The sequence below is a fragment of the Populus nigra genome, chromosome 8 (genome assembly GCF_951802175.1).
Source record: "Populus nigra chromosome 8, ddPopNigr1.1, whole genome shotgun sequence".
Classification (NCBI taxonomy): domain Eukaryota; kingdom Viridiplantae; phylum Streptophyta; class Magnoliopsida; order Malpighiales; family Salicaceae; genus Populus; species Populus nigra.
The window spans coordinates 1,766,361-1,781,829 of NC_084859.1; the positions used below are offsets into that span (position 1 = coordinate 1,766,361).

At 32.5% G+C, this 15,469-nt stretch overlaps 1 protein-coding gene across 5 annotated transcripts; it reads right to left on the reverse strand.

Moving 5' to 3' along the window:
* Window positions 1-1,456: 1,456 nt before the first annotated feature.
* On the reverse strand, window positions 1,457-14,025 carry LOC133702236 (pentatricopeptide repeat-containing protein At1g10910, chloroplastic-like). Of its 5 annotated transcripts, none has more exons than XM_062126528.1 (12): window positions 13,652-13,791; window positions 12,628-12,733; window positions 12,420-12,504; window positions 10,652-10,915; window positions 9,798-10,100; window positions 9,042-9,146; window positions 8,392-8,491; window positions 7,141-7,460; window positions 4,786-4,962; window positions 4,573-4,701; window positions 3,285-3,537; window positions 1,457-1,666 (listed from the first exon to the last, which is right to left on the reverse strand). In XM_062126528.1, exons 4-11 carry the CDS (start codon window positions 10,901-10,903, stop codon window positions 3,307-3,309), a joined length of 1,617 nt encoding a protein of 538 aa, XP_061982512.1. In that variant the 5' UTR covers window positions 10,904-10,915; window positions 12,420-12,504; window positions 12,628-12,733; window positions 13,652-13,791; the 3' UTR covers window positions 1,457-1,666; window positions 3,285-3,306. The 5 variants fall into 5 exon arrangements, with proteins under 5 accessions (XP_061982512.1, XP_061982513.1, XP_061982510.1 ...); XM_062126529.1 differs by lacking the exon at window positions 13,652-13,791 and adding an exon at window positions 13,530-13,640; XM_062126526.1 differs by lacking the exon at window positions 12,628-12,733 and having other exon boundaries at window positions 1,457-1,589; window positions 13,652-14,025.
* Between the last annotated feature and the right edge of the window lie 1,444 nt (window positions 14,026-15,469).

Consider the following 15,469-nt stretch of genomic DNA (forward strand, 5'->3'; position numbering starts at 1 on the left):
TTTTTTAAATTTTATTTTTAGGTTTCATTAATGATTTTTTATTTATTTATTAGCGCATATAATTATTAGTTTATTTAATTATATGAGTGCATAAAATTTTTAATTTGTTAAATTTTTGAACTACAAAAATACGTTGAAAAAACCTGTATATATAATTTTTCATGAAAAATAAAAATATTTAACCCGCAACAAAACACGGGTCACTTAGCTAGTATTATTATGCTATAAGGACGAGGTTCTAATATTTTGATTTTGTTTGTTCTTTATTATATACGCAATTATATGATATGATGTGGTGATTTGCTATTGGATCATTTTTTTCACTAAATACATGAGTTTTATTTTTTAATGGGTGTTTTCTTTGGTATATTATAACATTTTTTAGATAATTTTCTTAAGGTCTATTACATAAAATATCTTATAAATAACAATAAATTCATTATATATATTATCATCGAATTATTTCAATTAATCCATTATATACAATATCTATTTATTTAAATTAAAGTTTTATATAAAAATCATTTTATTAAACCTTTTTATTTTCAAATATTAATTAATTTTAACTCTTTTATCCAAGTATTTTATGATGATATTTAATTTTGATTAAAAATTTTGGTTTGATGAAAAGGTGTTGATAAATTATAACAAATTAGCTAAAATTATTTTTTAAAAGATAGTAAAACTAAAATGATATAAACTCGAACTATAATGACAAGATTATAACATTATCTTTTTGGGCTAGAATTGGCAAGGACCCTCCTTTGCCACCGTGGACGATCTTGTCCATTGGAAGCTGCGGGGGAAAGATTTCAACGTTTTAAAAACATTTTTTAAATTTTTTATTTATTTCATATTAATATATATTTTTAATATTTTTAAATTATTTTAATATACTGATATCAAAAATAATTTTTAAAAAATAAATAAAAATATTATTTTAATATACTTATAAATAAAAAATAATTTAAAAAACCGTTACCATGATCTAAACACCGATAAAAAGGACAAGACTTGGCAAATTATATTTGGAAGCGGTTTTATAGGTGTAATTGTGCAGTTTGGAATGTCTCAATTCAAAGGGGAAAAAATGGTTAATTTGGTTATTATTTTACGACAGAAGAGATTACGAAAACAGTTGAGATAGAAGACTCTTCTTATCCTTCTTGTTCTATATTTTCATCTTTACCTCTCTAACCAAACACGTCTGTATCTCCTTCCGTATCCATATCACATACACTAATCAAACACATCCTTAAACATTCCTATTTATACCCTATAGTATAGTATTCGAAACCAGCCTCTATTTTATCCATTGTTAATGTCACTAGTATCATAGTAGTTATTTTTTAAATAATTTTTTATGTTAAAATATATATTAATAATATTTTTTTATTTTTAAAAAAATATTTTTAATTTCAGCACATCAAAACGATCTAAAACATACAAATTATATTAAATTTTAGTTAATTATCTAACTTAATTGTGTTCCTTATGATGGTTGTGTTCCTTCTGATGGCATTGCTTCAATTCCAGCTAGTGAAAAGACCATGTATCTTGTCCTCGTCAGCCATTTCCTCCGAAGTTCTCTAAGATATTTAGAATGGGAATCGAATCAATAAAAGAGGGAAAAGTGCCCAGTCCAAGTTCTTTGTCTAACAGTTTCCTATGAAGAGAAAGAGGTAGAAATCAATATAATGTAAAAATCAACAGTGGGACGACATGTTAGACAAAATTCAAGATAACAGAACATACATTGGAGTATACAAAGAAACTCATGAAAAATAAACTTGAAAAAAATAATACGGTGGTTCTAGAACTCAACAACATTTTGACCTGTCAAGAATACACGTAAACCCATAAACTTACAGAATCTACCTACAAGCATTAATATGCAAGACTCCTTAAGGAGATCTAACTTTGCTGACAGCTGATGTTTCTGGACCAAGCTAAGTTCCTAAATAACGAAGCTTTATTTGACACCTTAGATGCACATTTTTTTATGCAAATCCATGAATAGCAACACCACCAGGGAGGGGGGCAAAGATGGAATACTGGGTTCCACCAAAATGCTCTAGCTAGGGAAAATGCCATATCACAATAAGGTGGGATGTTGTAGAGATGTGTAAGGTAATGGATGTGCGGTAACATAAGAATGGATAAGATTAGAAGTAAATTGTGATCATATCACAAAACAGTGGGTTTATGATGGATAAGATCATATTTAAAATGTGATCCTCCATATCACAATACGGTGGGATTATGAGGAATTTTAAAAAAAAATATAAGGAATGGTTTAATGACCTATGTGGGATAATGAACCTTTTAGACAATGAAGATAAGAAGCTCAACTCAATGTTGCAATTGTAGGCAACTAATCCCCCAAGCCTAGGGTGTGACACAATGGTATCTAAGCCAATCCTAGCAAAGTGTGGAAACTAAATGCTATGTGGGCAAAATGCTACATCCTCCGAGGGGGTGAGGACCATCTCTAGAATCCCCCACTCCTGTGGTTGATCTTTGAGACCTAAATATTCCACATGGGTGGATTATGAAGAAATTGAATAAAATATAAAAATGACTCAAGGACCTATGTGTTATAAGAAGTTACTTTTAGACACCGTGGACAATAAATCCAAATCAGTGTTGTGCTTTTTGTGCAACTCTTCAGGTCTCACAACAAACCCTACCCTTAGACTTAGGGCATGGCATAAACACATCTGCCAAAAGGTGGTTTGACCATGTCTGACAAAGGACATTATAGGCCTTGGCTTCCAAGAAGTTGCCAGTGGAATGATATAGGCAAGAGGAAAAGGAAGACCAGAGATAACGTTGAAGGAAGTGGTATTGAAAAATCTGAAGTCTCTTGCTATTGTGATGGATTTGATTTAGGATTAAACTAAATGCCGCATAAGGATCCATATAGTTGACCCAGCTAGTTCGAATTAAGGCTTCATTGTTATTCTTGTACATGTACTTTAATTGCAAGATCGAGAGGTCATAACAATGGATTGTTAGGCAACTTCAATGCTTTAATAAAGTGTTGTCATCAAATATTATCGTGAACACTAATTACCTCTTTTTTTTATTTGATGGTGATGATTACTTGTCACATTACAACAGAAAAAAAATTAATCAAGTCCCATCCATGTATAGCCAGAACCAAGTGTTCAATCTAAAAGATATTCATGAAGTAAGAACAGTTCTAAACAAAATTTGGAGAGACAAATAAAATCCAATGGGTTAAACTACTAGAAAAGGATAAACTCCAAAAGTTGTATTACCTTCATCTCCTTTAGTTCTAGACTAGCCTTTTGTCATCCAATGAGATTTCAAGGCTTTTGACATCATGTGCTTCTTGGACAAGATCTCAGCAATGAGTTGCTGACCAAATAAGTGTGCACTCTTAAGGATCAGGTTTCTTGTTGATGAATCAACAACATAACCTTGGCCTCGCATCCATTGTAGCAATTGTAGAAGCAAGTCCTTCTTTTCAGGTTGAGCAATGTAACGTGACACGGCCATCTGAAATAGTCGCTGAGAAACAGAAGACAACTGATTATGCTGAAAAGTGACTTATATTATAGGATAAGAAATGGAAAAGGAGCAAGGGAAATTGGATTCTGAATTGGCATGCACATATCTACTCTAGTTATATTCCTGAAGAGTTAATGCAATTGCTGACTTTGGGAAATTGCAAGCTCTAATGTGTGCATGCCCAACTTTTGTAGTGATTCATTCTTTTACAAGTCTTTTTCTTGTAATATGTGGGATACTTAGGATATTATTGTTATTTATTAGGATATATTTCCTATTTGGCAAATTTATACATTCTATTAGGAAGGCAGTTTTAGGCTTTGATGGTCACTTTGTGAGGACCTCATCATGTTTCTCTTTGTTTTTTTTGTGGATCTTAGAAACTTGTTTCTTGTGGATTCAGAAAACACCCACTTGAGGAATTAAGGGTTTCCTAATGCATTGAAAACCTCCTCGAATTCTCTCCATCTTGTTCTACAGCACTTGGTATAAGAGCCTTTAATTTCATTGCTATAAAATTTGAGAAAACCCAATTTCTTAGCTGCTATTGGAAAGCCTTCTTTACCACTTTCTACATCATCTAGTGGAATTGACAAAAGTTTCGACCTCCTCAATTACCCAAATTAATGCCTGCCTTTTGCTTACAGATTGGACTATATTTGAAGCATGCATGGATTTACATATTTATTCATGGCATGGATTTTGTTACACACATGATTGGACTTTTGTGTGCGAGTTGTTAAAAAAACAATCTGGTTATACTATATGTATTATGTTCCGTTGGAAAAATAAAATTTAGGGAGGGAAGGAAAAAACAGATGAATTGGAATTTTGATCATGTTGAAAAGCCAACTAGCATTTACAATTCCCGAGATGCATTCATCTGTATCATAGATTCCCCACAGCCTAACATGCATCATGAGTTCAGCATAGTAATATGAATTAGAAGTAATGAACAAAACTGCAAGCTTCCCCTCAAACAAAAACAAACAAAATATTTACTGATATAATTTCGTACAAGTCCATCATAGTTACCTGATCTATCTTGTATCCAGAACCATGAATAACCTTCAGAACATCATTTATCAAATTGATGTTACCAAGCTTCACAAATGATTTTGCAAACTTCTTAATTGCAGCTGAAGAGATAAATTTTGCATTATCCTGAGAAGAAGGTTTTAAGAAAACAATCAACACAAGGACAGATCGTGCATGTATCCAATTTACTTCCAAGACAGTATAGCATACCTTAACTACTACATAAGCGTCTTTGAGAAGCTTTCCAGCAATAAGAATGTGTAAAATTTTCTCATGAAAGGCTTTACACATTGTTCTTTTGCTATACTTCAACATGCTATAAACTGAAAAGGCTTCTGAATGGGCTTTAATCTTACCAAGATGGAAAAGCAATGAAGAACAAAGCTCCTGGAAAAGAATAGATGTTAAAAGTTTCAGAGTCGCAATCCTTCACTTAAATTTATTGATTCTAAATTACAATTTGCAGCCCATTTCCGGAGGTCACTAGGAAGTATGGGATCAATTTCAAGCTCATTATAGCAATCTCTTATGTATATGTATGTATGTATGTATATGAAAGAAGAATAAGCATAACAAGATACATATACATTAAGTTCAGATCAGTTAAGATTGGAGTGGCTGTATCATACCAAAAGAAAAACTCACCTCTCTGGAAACTCAAGGCGTGTTTAATTGTTTTTTGGTCAAGGAACATGTGTCTATGATAGTCTTAGATGGATGTTTTTTGGTAAGCATGGGCAGGACAGTAATTCTGGCATGCTGCTGCAAACAGCAGTATTTTGGAAATTTTATGATTTTGTAGAAGGCCAAGGTTTTATTTTGGAAATTCACGTCTTAGTCATCAATGCATTATTATTCCCATTTAACTGTTTTTCTGATCAAGGAAATGTAGATACATTCCTCTTCAGAAGTCCTAGAGTTGCATTCTCTATAAATAGAAATACAATGTCCTATTTTTCATTATTCATAAAATAAAATTGAGTTTTTATAGTTAAGGCTTAATGATGCAGATGAAAAAAAGAAGCTGAATTTGTGTTTTCTATTGTGATTTCCATAAACAAGTTGTTTCTGTGATTTCTAGATTTTCTGGAAAATCTGGAAAGTTTTCTAGTTCTAGCTTCTATTTTCTATATAGTATTTTATTAGTGCTGAAGCAATTCGCTTTATCAAGTTTAATAGATGATTAGTATTTTCTTATACAGGAATAAGAATCCTTGTTGGACTTGAGCTATTAGTAACTTTATATTAAGGTTATGCAATGTTCAACAGAGAATCGATATATGAGTAAATTCCAACAATTTGTTGAGATTGTGGGACTCGATCTTTCCCTTAGGGTGACTCGTAAGAACCCTAGATGTGAAGCTTAGGTTTTCCACCCTCTAGGTGTGGCTTCTAGAAACACTACTAGTGTGGCTCTATTAGTTTATACAATTTTCAGAAAACAAAGTAACAAACCCCATCAATCTAACCTTAAAACACCCATCAATATTAGTCCTAACCAACCTCTGAAAGTTAGATCTAGAACAGCCCCCAAAAGCTGTCTTGCATCACTTAGTGCCTAGAGTTTTCTTCCTTCTCTTATTATCTAACTAGGAGTTAAATAGAGATGCAATGTCCTACTTTTCATATCGATGAGTTACGGAATAAAATTGAGATTTTAAAGATATTTTGAAGGCTCAATGCCTAGAGTTGTTCTTCCTCTCTTACTCTTCTATTTTACTCTTCTTCCTTCTTGCTTAAAAATCACCAGATACAATACCCCTAGTTAGTATGTTAACAGCCTTATTCCAAACCAATTTCTTCCAAAATAAGTCATAATCGACCCTAATTCCACATATAACAAACCCCAACTCACCATGAATCTTTTGTGGGACACAATGCCAAAGCTATCCTACATCCAATTCGTAAGAACTAAAGCAACCCCTTCCCTCCCCACCCCACTCACGTAATTTTCTTTCTAGCATGCACTATTTTTCCAAGTTATCATCATGGTTCCCAATACTTAGATTTTCTCAAAATTTAAGAAATTTCAAAAAAAAAATTGGAATCCTAAAAGCAAGGTTGCATCAATGGAATCAAAGATGGATGGGTTAAAAACAAAATTGGCAATGATAGATAATATAAAAACATTGGATAATCTATCTAGTCCAATTTTTGGTAAAAGAAACCTGTGGAAACTGACACTGTTCAACAGCTAGTTCTCCCTCACATATGTAAATAACATCGTTTTACCTTGTCCACAGCAGCTGCAGATTGATTTTCATATTGCTGTCCCAAGAGATAACTTTCAGCCTTATAATTCTTTGCAACTACAATGTTTTAATCGAGAGAGTGGAAGCATGATCACTGATTCAATAGTCAATAATATCAAAGACTTTTTTCGGTGCTGCATCTTTATCATTTCTATCTTGCAAGACAAGAAAGGGTAATTAATGAAGTAAACTTATGCTTTTGCATGATTATGTCTAATTCGATATCACCAACATTAAAGCCTTCCAATTGTATTAGAAAGAGACCAAATGGATAAATAGATGAAAGTTGGTTAAAAATAAAAAACAAACATACCTCTGCAGGTTGATGGCCTTTCCTATGCATGTCTTCCATGGTCTGGTAAGCAAGCATATATAACTTCTCCTTACAGAAATATTTGATCAGAATATGAAAAGTATTATAGTCAGGACTGATTGCCAATTCATCCATTTTCCTCATTGTTCGCATCACTCTCTCCATTTCACCTGCTCTACAGTAGGCACATAGAATTGCATTCGATATAGCTACATCATATTTATCATACTTGGCTTCAAACTCCTCTGCCAACTCCTTTGCCTCTTCAAAAAGCCCACCTCGGCAAAATGATGAAATCATTATACTGTAGGAATAGCCACCTGAAGGTAGGGAAAAGGATTAATGTTCACAAAGTGTAATAAAACAGCAGAATGTATAGCTTGTAGAAGCATGCACAAAATGTTCTAGCAATCTTAGAATGTAACAAAATGTAGTCATGAACAAACACAGTTCAGACAGCTTATAAAAAAAACCAAATGGTCAAACAAAGTCACACTTTAACAGTGGTGCAGGTTAATATAAACCATGCACCAAGCATCATATTGTAGTGAACTGCTTGTAGTAACCTTGGCTACTGTTAGAAAATAATATAAATCATATCTTGAGACCTTATCTAACAGCTTAAGCTATTGGGTTGAGATGGTTCTTTGACTTGGTATCAAAGTCTTGATCACCAAGTAGTCACGGGTTTGAATCTCACCACTCCCATTTATTTGATAAAATCAAGCACAAGATAATGTGGGTTTGTGCAAGTTTCAAGCACAAAGGGATTTAACTTGAGGGGGTGTGTTAGAAAATAATATAAATCATATCTTGAGACCTTACCTAACAGTTTGAGCTATTGGGTTGAGATGGTTCTTTGACAGCTACCAATCTCTAAACAGCTCAGAACTTTAGACGCTAGGGTAAAACATAAAATCAAATCCTAAAAGAATAAACCAAAAAAAAAGTAAAGTCTTTCCTGAATCCATTGCCAAATAATCTCAATCCCAAAATGATGAAACAAAATTAACCAAGATTGTCAGGATGAAAAAAACACACTCAACGAAGACCATATATATTAAGCTAAATATGATTCCACTTAGTTTAAGCCAAAACACTTACAAATTAACCCTATGGGTAAATAAATGACATTTAAGCTTTTCATTCAAACTAACATAACCAGCATGCCAAATTCATAATCACAGACGTTTTGGGTATGTAACTGATAAGAATTGTAAAATGCCCAACAATATCACATAGATTATATACCAGGTTTAACACATTTTTCCTTCATTTCATTGAAAACTGATCTTGCTTCATCTATACACCCAGTCTTGGCAAGGCCATCCATCAATAAACAGTAGGGCATCTGCAAATATATTTTCACGTATTGAGATAATGAAGCATAGTAAAAAGAAATAAAAAAAAAGGATGGCTGTAGCTAAAGAAGCATATTTTACTGCAGCTTGTAATTGAGGCAGTTTTAACAAGTACAGAGCATATAAAAATCATCCGGAACAAATTTCTGATAATAAATCTTGAATTCAATATCCTCTTAAGAACATTAAATAGTGGCACCAGCGACACGGGCATTCTTTGAAATGCAACATATGTATCTTTCTCTTGGAAATAAACCTAAAGAAAAACTTTTCCCCATAGATAATTAATGATTTCTGTGATGAATGCTTGGGATTTAAAATGAAAAAAAATATTAACAATTTCATCAAGCAAACATTAAAAAATTACATAAGAGATGTGCAGAAGAAAAAACTAATGAAAAGCATAGAATCTGGAAATTATTGAACCTGAACACAACTTGTTGATACAATTTCTTCACTCTAAATTTCCATCTAAAAAATAAGAGATAGAAAATACAGCTTTGATGAGACATAAAACATGTCAGTTTGAGCTTTATTTACCTCATCTTTCGCAAAGCCCAAAGTTTCCAGTTCTACTAGAAGGTCTCTAGATTTTTCAAACAAGCGTCCTCTTACATATACCTTTAGCTGAGTTGTCAGCATTACCTGCAAGCATTTTCAGAATGAAAAACACGGATGCCAAAGGTTTAGTGAGTAATTTATTTGTTGACAAAAAAAGAAAACCATATAAGAAAAATAGTCCAAGGAAAAAAAGGGCAGAAAACAAGATCAAGATAAGGTCCTTGATGTTCATCTTTTATTTGAAAAATAAAGAAAATATATCAAATCAAAAGTTATAAGCAACACAATATACCAAATAAATATTAAAAAAAAAATTGAATATGCAACAAGAAGAAAATGAAAGAAGCTATGAAGTATTGTTCAACAACAAGAATACCATTGACCTCAATTAGATATTTTATGGTCAAATTTCCTCTTAACTACAACAAAGGCATCATGTTAAGGAAAAAAGTGTTTGTCCATTACTGCTTCCACAAGTATAACCATTGAAATCTAGCATTAGAATTAAATCTAGAAAATGGTGTTTGATAAATGTAATATTTTTTGATGATCTATTTAGGAAAGGCTATATATTACTTTTTCTGATTTTCTATAATTATTGTTATTATTTGAAACAACATCATTTCAGAACAACTGGAACCAATGAGTATATGATTCTATTATATTTATTGCAATGGAAACAAGCACGGATATGCCACCACTAAAAACTCATGGCAAGAAAAAATTGAAACAAACCTTATTTGGTACTAACCCTGAAGATTTCATGTCCTGCACCAACTCCTCAGCCTTCTTGTAGTTTCCACCAGAAGCGTAAGCATTGAGTAACGAGCTATAATGATATATATTAGGTGAATGACCCTCATCCTTCATCTGGTTAAAATAGCTTTGTGCTTCTTCGCACCGATTATTTGAAGCACAAACCGCCAAAAGTGTCCCATACATTACACTGTCCATCTGCAGTCCATTGTAATTCAGTTCCTGAACCAGATCCAATGCTTTAGGATACCCATCTTTGACTTTCATGCACCCTGCTAGCAGCTAAGATACAAAAAATAAAAAAAGTGGTGGTGGTGAAAGAAAGATATCAGAAAAATTAGAATGCAAGAAAATCTTAAATTGCCCAATAGATTAAAAGCTGCCATCTAGCTGAGCCTATATAGAGTAAATATTTAACCATATCAATTATCAGTCAGCACGTTATCTCTTTCTGCAGTGGGATTGGGTCATGGCTCAACCAACTTAAAAAAAATGAAAACGAAATTTTGACAGATGCAGTTTTAGTCTAAATCATACATCCGCACATGCATATATAAAGTTGCATATAACTGATCACATTCCCATGTACACATACAGGCACATTATTATGCATGGGTTTGTTATGTGGTACCAGATAAACCATTAAATAATGTTTTTCTTAAAGATATGAAGATTATGTGTCTAACTCTAGCTCTAAAACAGGAGGAATGTTTTGAGACCCATACTTATATAATTAGAGTGATAGTGTCCTCCATAACAAGGAATTCTATCTTCATTTATTTAGCTGTAGTTGCAAACTTAAATGACAAATGGTGTTTTTAAATTTTACATACCGTACTATATGTAATAGCATCTGGTATTAGACCATTGTGCTTCATCTTACGAAACAATTTCATACTGCTATCAAACTTGCCATTCCTGACCAGGCATCTAAGAACTGAATTACATATGAAGACATTATTTTTTGTCGATTCATCAGAAATGCTGTTGTATATTTCTAATGCCTTCGCAGGGTTTAGACTTGTCCCCGTGAACTTTATATAACTGCTATAAGATGAAGCACTGATTTTGCTGTGCTGTTGCATCCAATCAAAGAGCTGCAATTGTCACAAAAGTAAAACAAAACAAGAATAATTTCAACTAGAGGGAAAGAGAAATGACTGAAGTTATTGATTGTGTTAAAAAACAATATAAAAACTCAATTTGGCATGCATGTGCACGCACATAGGGGAAGAGAGAGAGAGAGTTACAGTAGCACACAAGTCCTTTAGGCAAATGAAATAAATTCTAAATGGAAAATTCTCAGCACAAAATTAGTAGAAATTAGATTGAAGAGCTGTAAAAACAATCAACCAATAAATCTAGCTAAAATCCTTTTGTGGTGAAGACAAAAATGACTGATCAAAAAGGGAAAGGGGGGGGGGGCATGTTTCTAATGATGGTTAAAGTACAATGCTATTCGTGAATACTGGTATCATGACAGAAGAAAACGGTTTGACACCTGAGAACTAAAGCATTCTGCTGCATTCGAATGAAAGAGGGACCAATTAATTATATGATTCCATGCATTCTTAATAGGTAACAATAGTGCAAAATTTTGAATCATTTAAAACTGGATTGACTGGATCCCTTTCTCAGTTTCAACAAATTGGAGATGTGCACCTATTAGTTACTGTGTTTTTATCTTCAATTATTTCTTTTGGACATTTACCTTTAAGTATTCAATTAAATTATATGCAATGAAAGATATGAAGTTGGATACACTATAATTCCCCACTATGGCACAACTCATCTCATTTCCACTTTCTTAAAGTTATTTTTAATTGACAAACCTTTAGAAAGTTTGAGCAATGGTGGCAGTCATCCTCCTATGCCAACTGGCTATGATTCAAAATAATGGGAAACTGCAATAAAAACTTAGAGCAAATTGAGTTGTTGATGATTATTATGCCCCAATTAGTCTGATTTCATGTAAGCCTTAACTGTGCCCTTACATGCAGCTCTCAACGCATCATGTTGAATGAAAATTACCCGTTTATTTAAAAAAAAGAAGGTACAATAGGAAGCGAAATAATAAAGATAACGTACGGTGTCAATTATTGTACTTGTTATTAGACACCATAATTTCATCACTTTTTCTGTGTTTCTAGAATATTTAACAAGTCTATAATAGGTGCTGACACCATTGGAAGGGAAAAAATGTACCAAAAGAGTTCTAGGGTTAGGACAATAAATCTACAGAAAATTTTCTTCTAATCCAGGACTGGTAGTCCAAGGGGACTCAACTTATTATTGAAATCATATCATGGAAGAATCCAATATAAGAATATGACAAAAATGATAAAAAATGTACTTCACCTTGAGAGGAGCTGCACTAGTGAAAAGTTATGATTTAAAGTACATGAGAAAAGACTAAACCAAGAAACAAATAGATGACACATTAACAGCATAATGAAGGTAGTCATGTGGAAGCATGTATACATACAAGAAACATGAGAATCAGAATAATTGAAACAGAAGAAATTTCGATGTATAAACCCATGCAAAGCAGCAATAGTTAGCATATTAAAACCAAGTGTTGCAGTGTTCAGGTAGCCATACCTGAGAAAGATCCTGCCATCTGCTTTGCTGCCCAAAATTCCGCAAAATGACATTCAAGTCTTGCACCTTCAACACCCCTCCTAATCTGTACAATGAGTAATATACAGACTGTTTCATTTACATCAAACAAATCTAGTAACAAATCAAAGAAATAAAAGGAATAATTTAAGATGGAACTAATCAGAAATAAATTCGAGTGAAAAACAACCAGATTTCTTTGAGTCCTCGTTTTGAGAGGAAGAGGGACCATGTTGAAGTACCGATTGTGAGAAGAGTATATGCAGAAAGGTGGAAACAGAACACGTTGAGGAGGGCTGTCCACAATAGTTGTAAGTTAAAATAAGGACTGTCCAAGATATTATGATCATGTCCAGTGTGGGCATTAGGAGAGCAATAATGAGCATATTGAAGAGATGAGAGAGAAAAAGGGGAAAGCAGACCAAAACTGATGTGTGTTGAAGTGATAAGGAATGATTTACCATCACAACAGGTTGCAAGAAGTTTAGCTAAAAACAGAAATGAATGAGGGAAATGGATTCATACTAGAAGCTTAATTTAGTTACATTGATTTTATGATCAATGTATCACCAATATAACAGATGCATAACACCAATTTACAGAAGTTTTCTTTTTTTATTAGAATCATTTAAAATTATGATTTCAAGGGAAATTAACAAACAATTCCCATTATCATAGTTTCATCAAAATCTGTCTGCACCGAGACAACCTCCAGCACATACCATCTCTAAGAATCTTAGCTAAGTTTCAAATAATTGGACAAAAAACAGTTCATATTCATAGGTTCTAGCTCTCAATCTTGATCTCCACGGCAAATATCACCCCAAGCCCAATACCTACCACTAAAAAGAAACTGTTTAATGAATTAACACGCGACCCCTTGCCTAATTTCAACCTTAAGGAACAATTCCCACAAAAGGGTTAATTTCTTAGATTATAAGTTCCATGTATCATTCAGAGAATCCTTTTTTGTGTAATATCAAACAAGTAAAATCAAATACCACACAAAAGAAAGAAAGAAAAGGCATGACAGCAAAATTCCAGAACCCACAAAACCAGGCAAGTAGATAAAAAATTGCATTCAAAAGTTACCTTGGAAGGGTAAAGAACGATTAAAACCTAGTTCACATTTTCACTGAAAAGTAAAATCTTGGCACTCGCACTGCATTTTTACGGCATATTATCATTCAAGAATAAAAAAACAAAGGCAGGACCTTTGGAGAGCAGAATCCAAATGGGGTGATTGTTGAACTTGAAGAATGGCATTTTTTCTAGCCAAGTATGGCTTTGAGTGACGCCTTTGGGCGTCAACTGCACAGCCGTTTTGTGGGTCATTACAAGAGATATCGACAAGTGTTGGTGTTGGTGTTGCTGCTGCTGCAGAACTGCGTTGGCTGCCTCTGCCTCTGCCGCTGCTGCTGGTGGTGGATACACGAAGAGTTGATGGGAAAGATAAGGGAGTTGGGCGGGGGTGGATATGGTGAAACCCTGTGCAAGTGCTTATAGGTGATAACTCCATTCTTCTGGGTTGGCACCAGCGAAGGAAGATTTTTTATTTTTATTTCTTCTGTGAAAGTAATTATAAAATATTCGTCCTTTAAAGAAGGGAAAATTGCAACTTTGGCAGACTTCCACCTTTTCAATTGCGCCAAGTACTTCATTTTCATTTTTTCTTTTTCTTTTTTCTTTGGCTATTTTTTCCTATTAGCACGGTATTTTTAAAAAATCGATAAGATAATATAACTTTAAAAAATCAGTGAGATAATATAGTTTATACATGTCATTGTTGGATCCATAACGCAATATTTAACTTTATTGATATTTAAAATTATGACATTTTGAATAAATTATGAAATAAATTGTATAAATTATGATAAAAAGAGATGAAAAAAAAAAAGAAATTGCAGAGACATACTGAAACTCCAATTATAACTTTATTAATACAACCATAAAGATCTTGATAATTCAAATTCAAAAATATTAAAAATATCATCAATCATAACGGGAGTGGAGCCACACTTGTCGTGAAAGGAAAATGGGCCCCCACCACCTTCAAACTACAAGTATAGCACACTTCGGTCATCATTGATTTTTTTTTTTTAGTGTCGTTGAATTTATCTTATTAAGTACTTTCTAATTATATTGGTGGTGTTGTAATTAAGATTTTGATGTTCATTTAAAGGTTTTTTATTCCTTTTTCTCTCTCCTTTACATTCTTTTTATTATAATTTGTGCAATTCATTTTACAGTTATTTTGAAATGTTGCAAGGTTTCATGTTGTGTTTTCCAATAGTGATAGTACTAGTTATATTATTTTGATAGTTTGAAGAAGAAGTACTTATTTTACCTTCTAATTGTATTTGTTGATATGGCCAACTATCTAAATAAACAGACTGTCCTATTTTAGTAATTATTTACCCATTTCAAATTAGCCCTCAAGTTTATAAATTTTTGATCCAATAACCTAAAAAATTATTTTGATCAAGTTATGGGTATTTTTTTTCTTTAAACTTATAAATTATCATTGTGCTCGAATGACTTAATTATAATTATCAAAACTATAAGGATGAAAATGCACTATTTCAAACTATAAGAAGTGGTCACTACTTTTTTAACCACCCAGTCACTCAAATGATCATTAAAACAATTATTTTATCGTCCAAACAAATACTAATCGTCAAGAAATATATTCATACTCAATTAAAATATAAAATTTTAAAATTTCAACTTTTTATCTAAAACTTTTAAATTATAGCACAATCAATCCTACAATGTTTGGTTTCTAATTTGTTATTAAGAAATTACTAGCTAGGAAACTTTTCATTTGGTGGTTTTTCCACCTTTAAATGATAATTGGAAAATGAATATCTTTTTCTTTATCGTGATTTGTGTTTAAATTTCTTATTATAATTTCTCTCTCTTTTATTTTTTAATTTAATAAATGTTGATTTTTCACACAGATTGTTATTACTTGTTAGCATGCTCTGTTAACAAAAATTTTTCAAGAAAAACAAACAGGGTGAGGAAAAAAA

Excerpts from the sequence above, each read along its gene's own strand:
- LOC133702236 (XM_062126526.1), bottom strand. The coding sequence starts at position 13,956 with ATGGAGTTATCACCTATAAGCACTTGCACAGGGTTTCACCATATCCAC. Across the intron at positions 9,147-9,797 it reads CAGGGTTAGTACCAAATAAG|GTAATGCTGACAACTCAGCT; the intron begins GTTTGTTTCAAT and ends AAATGCTTGCAG. Across the intron at positions 4,702-4,785 it reads ACGCTTATGTAGTAGTTAAG|GATAATGCAAAATTTATCTC; the intron begins GTATGCTATACT and ends CCTTCTTCTCAG.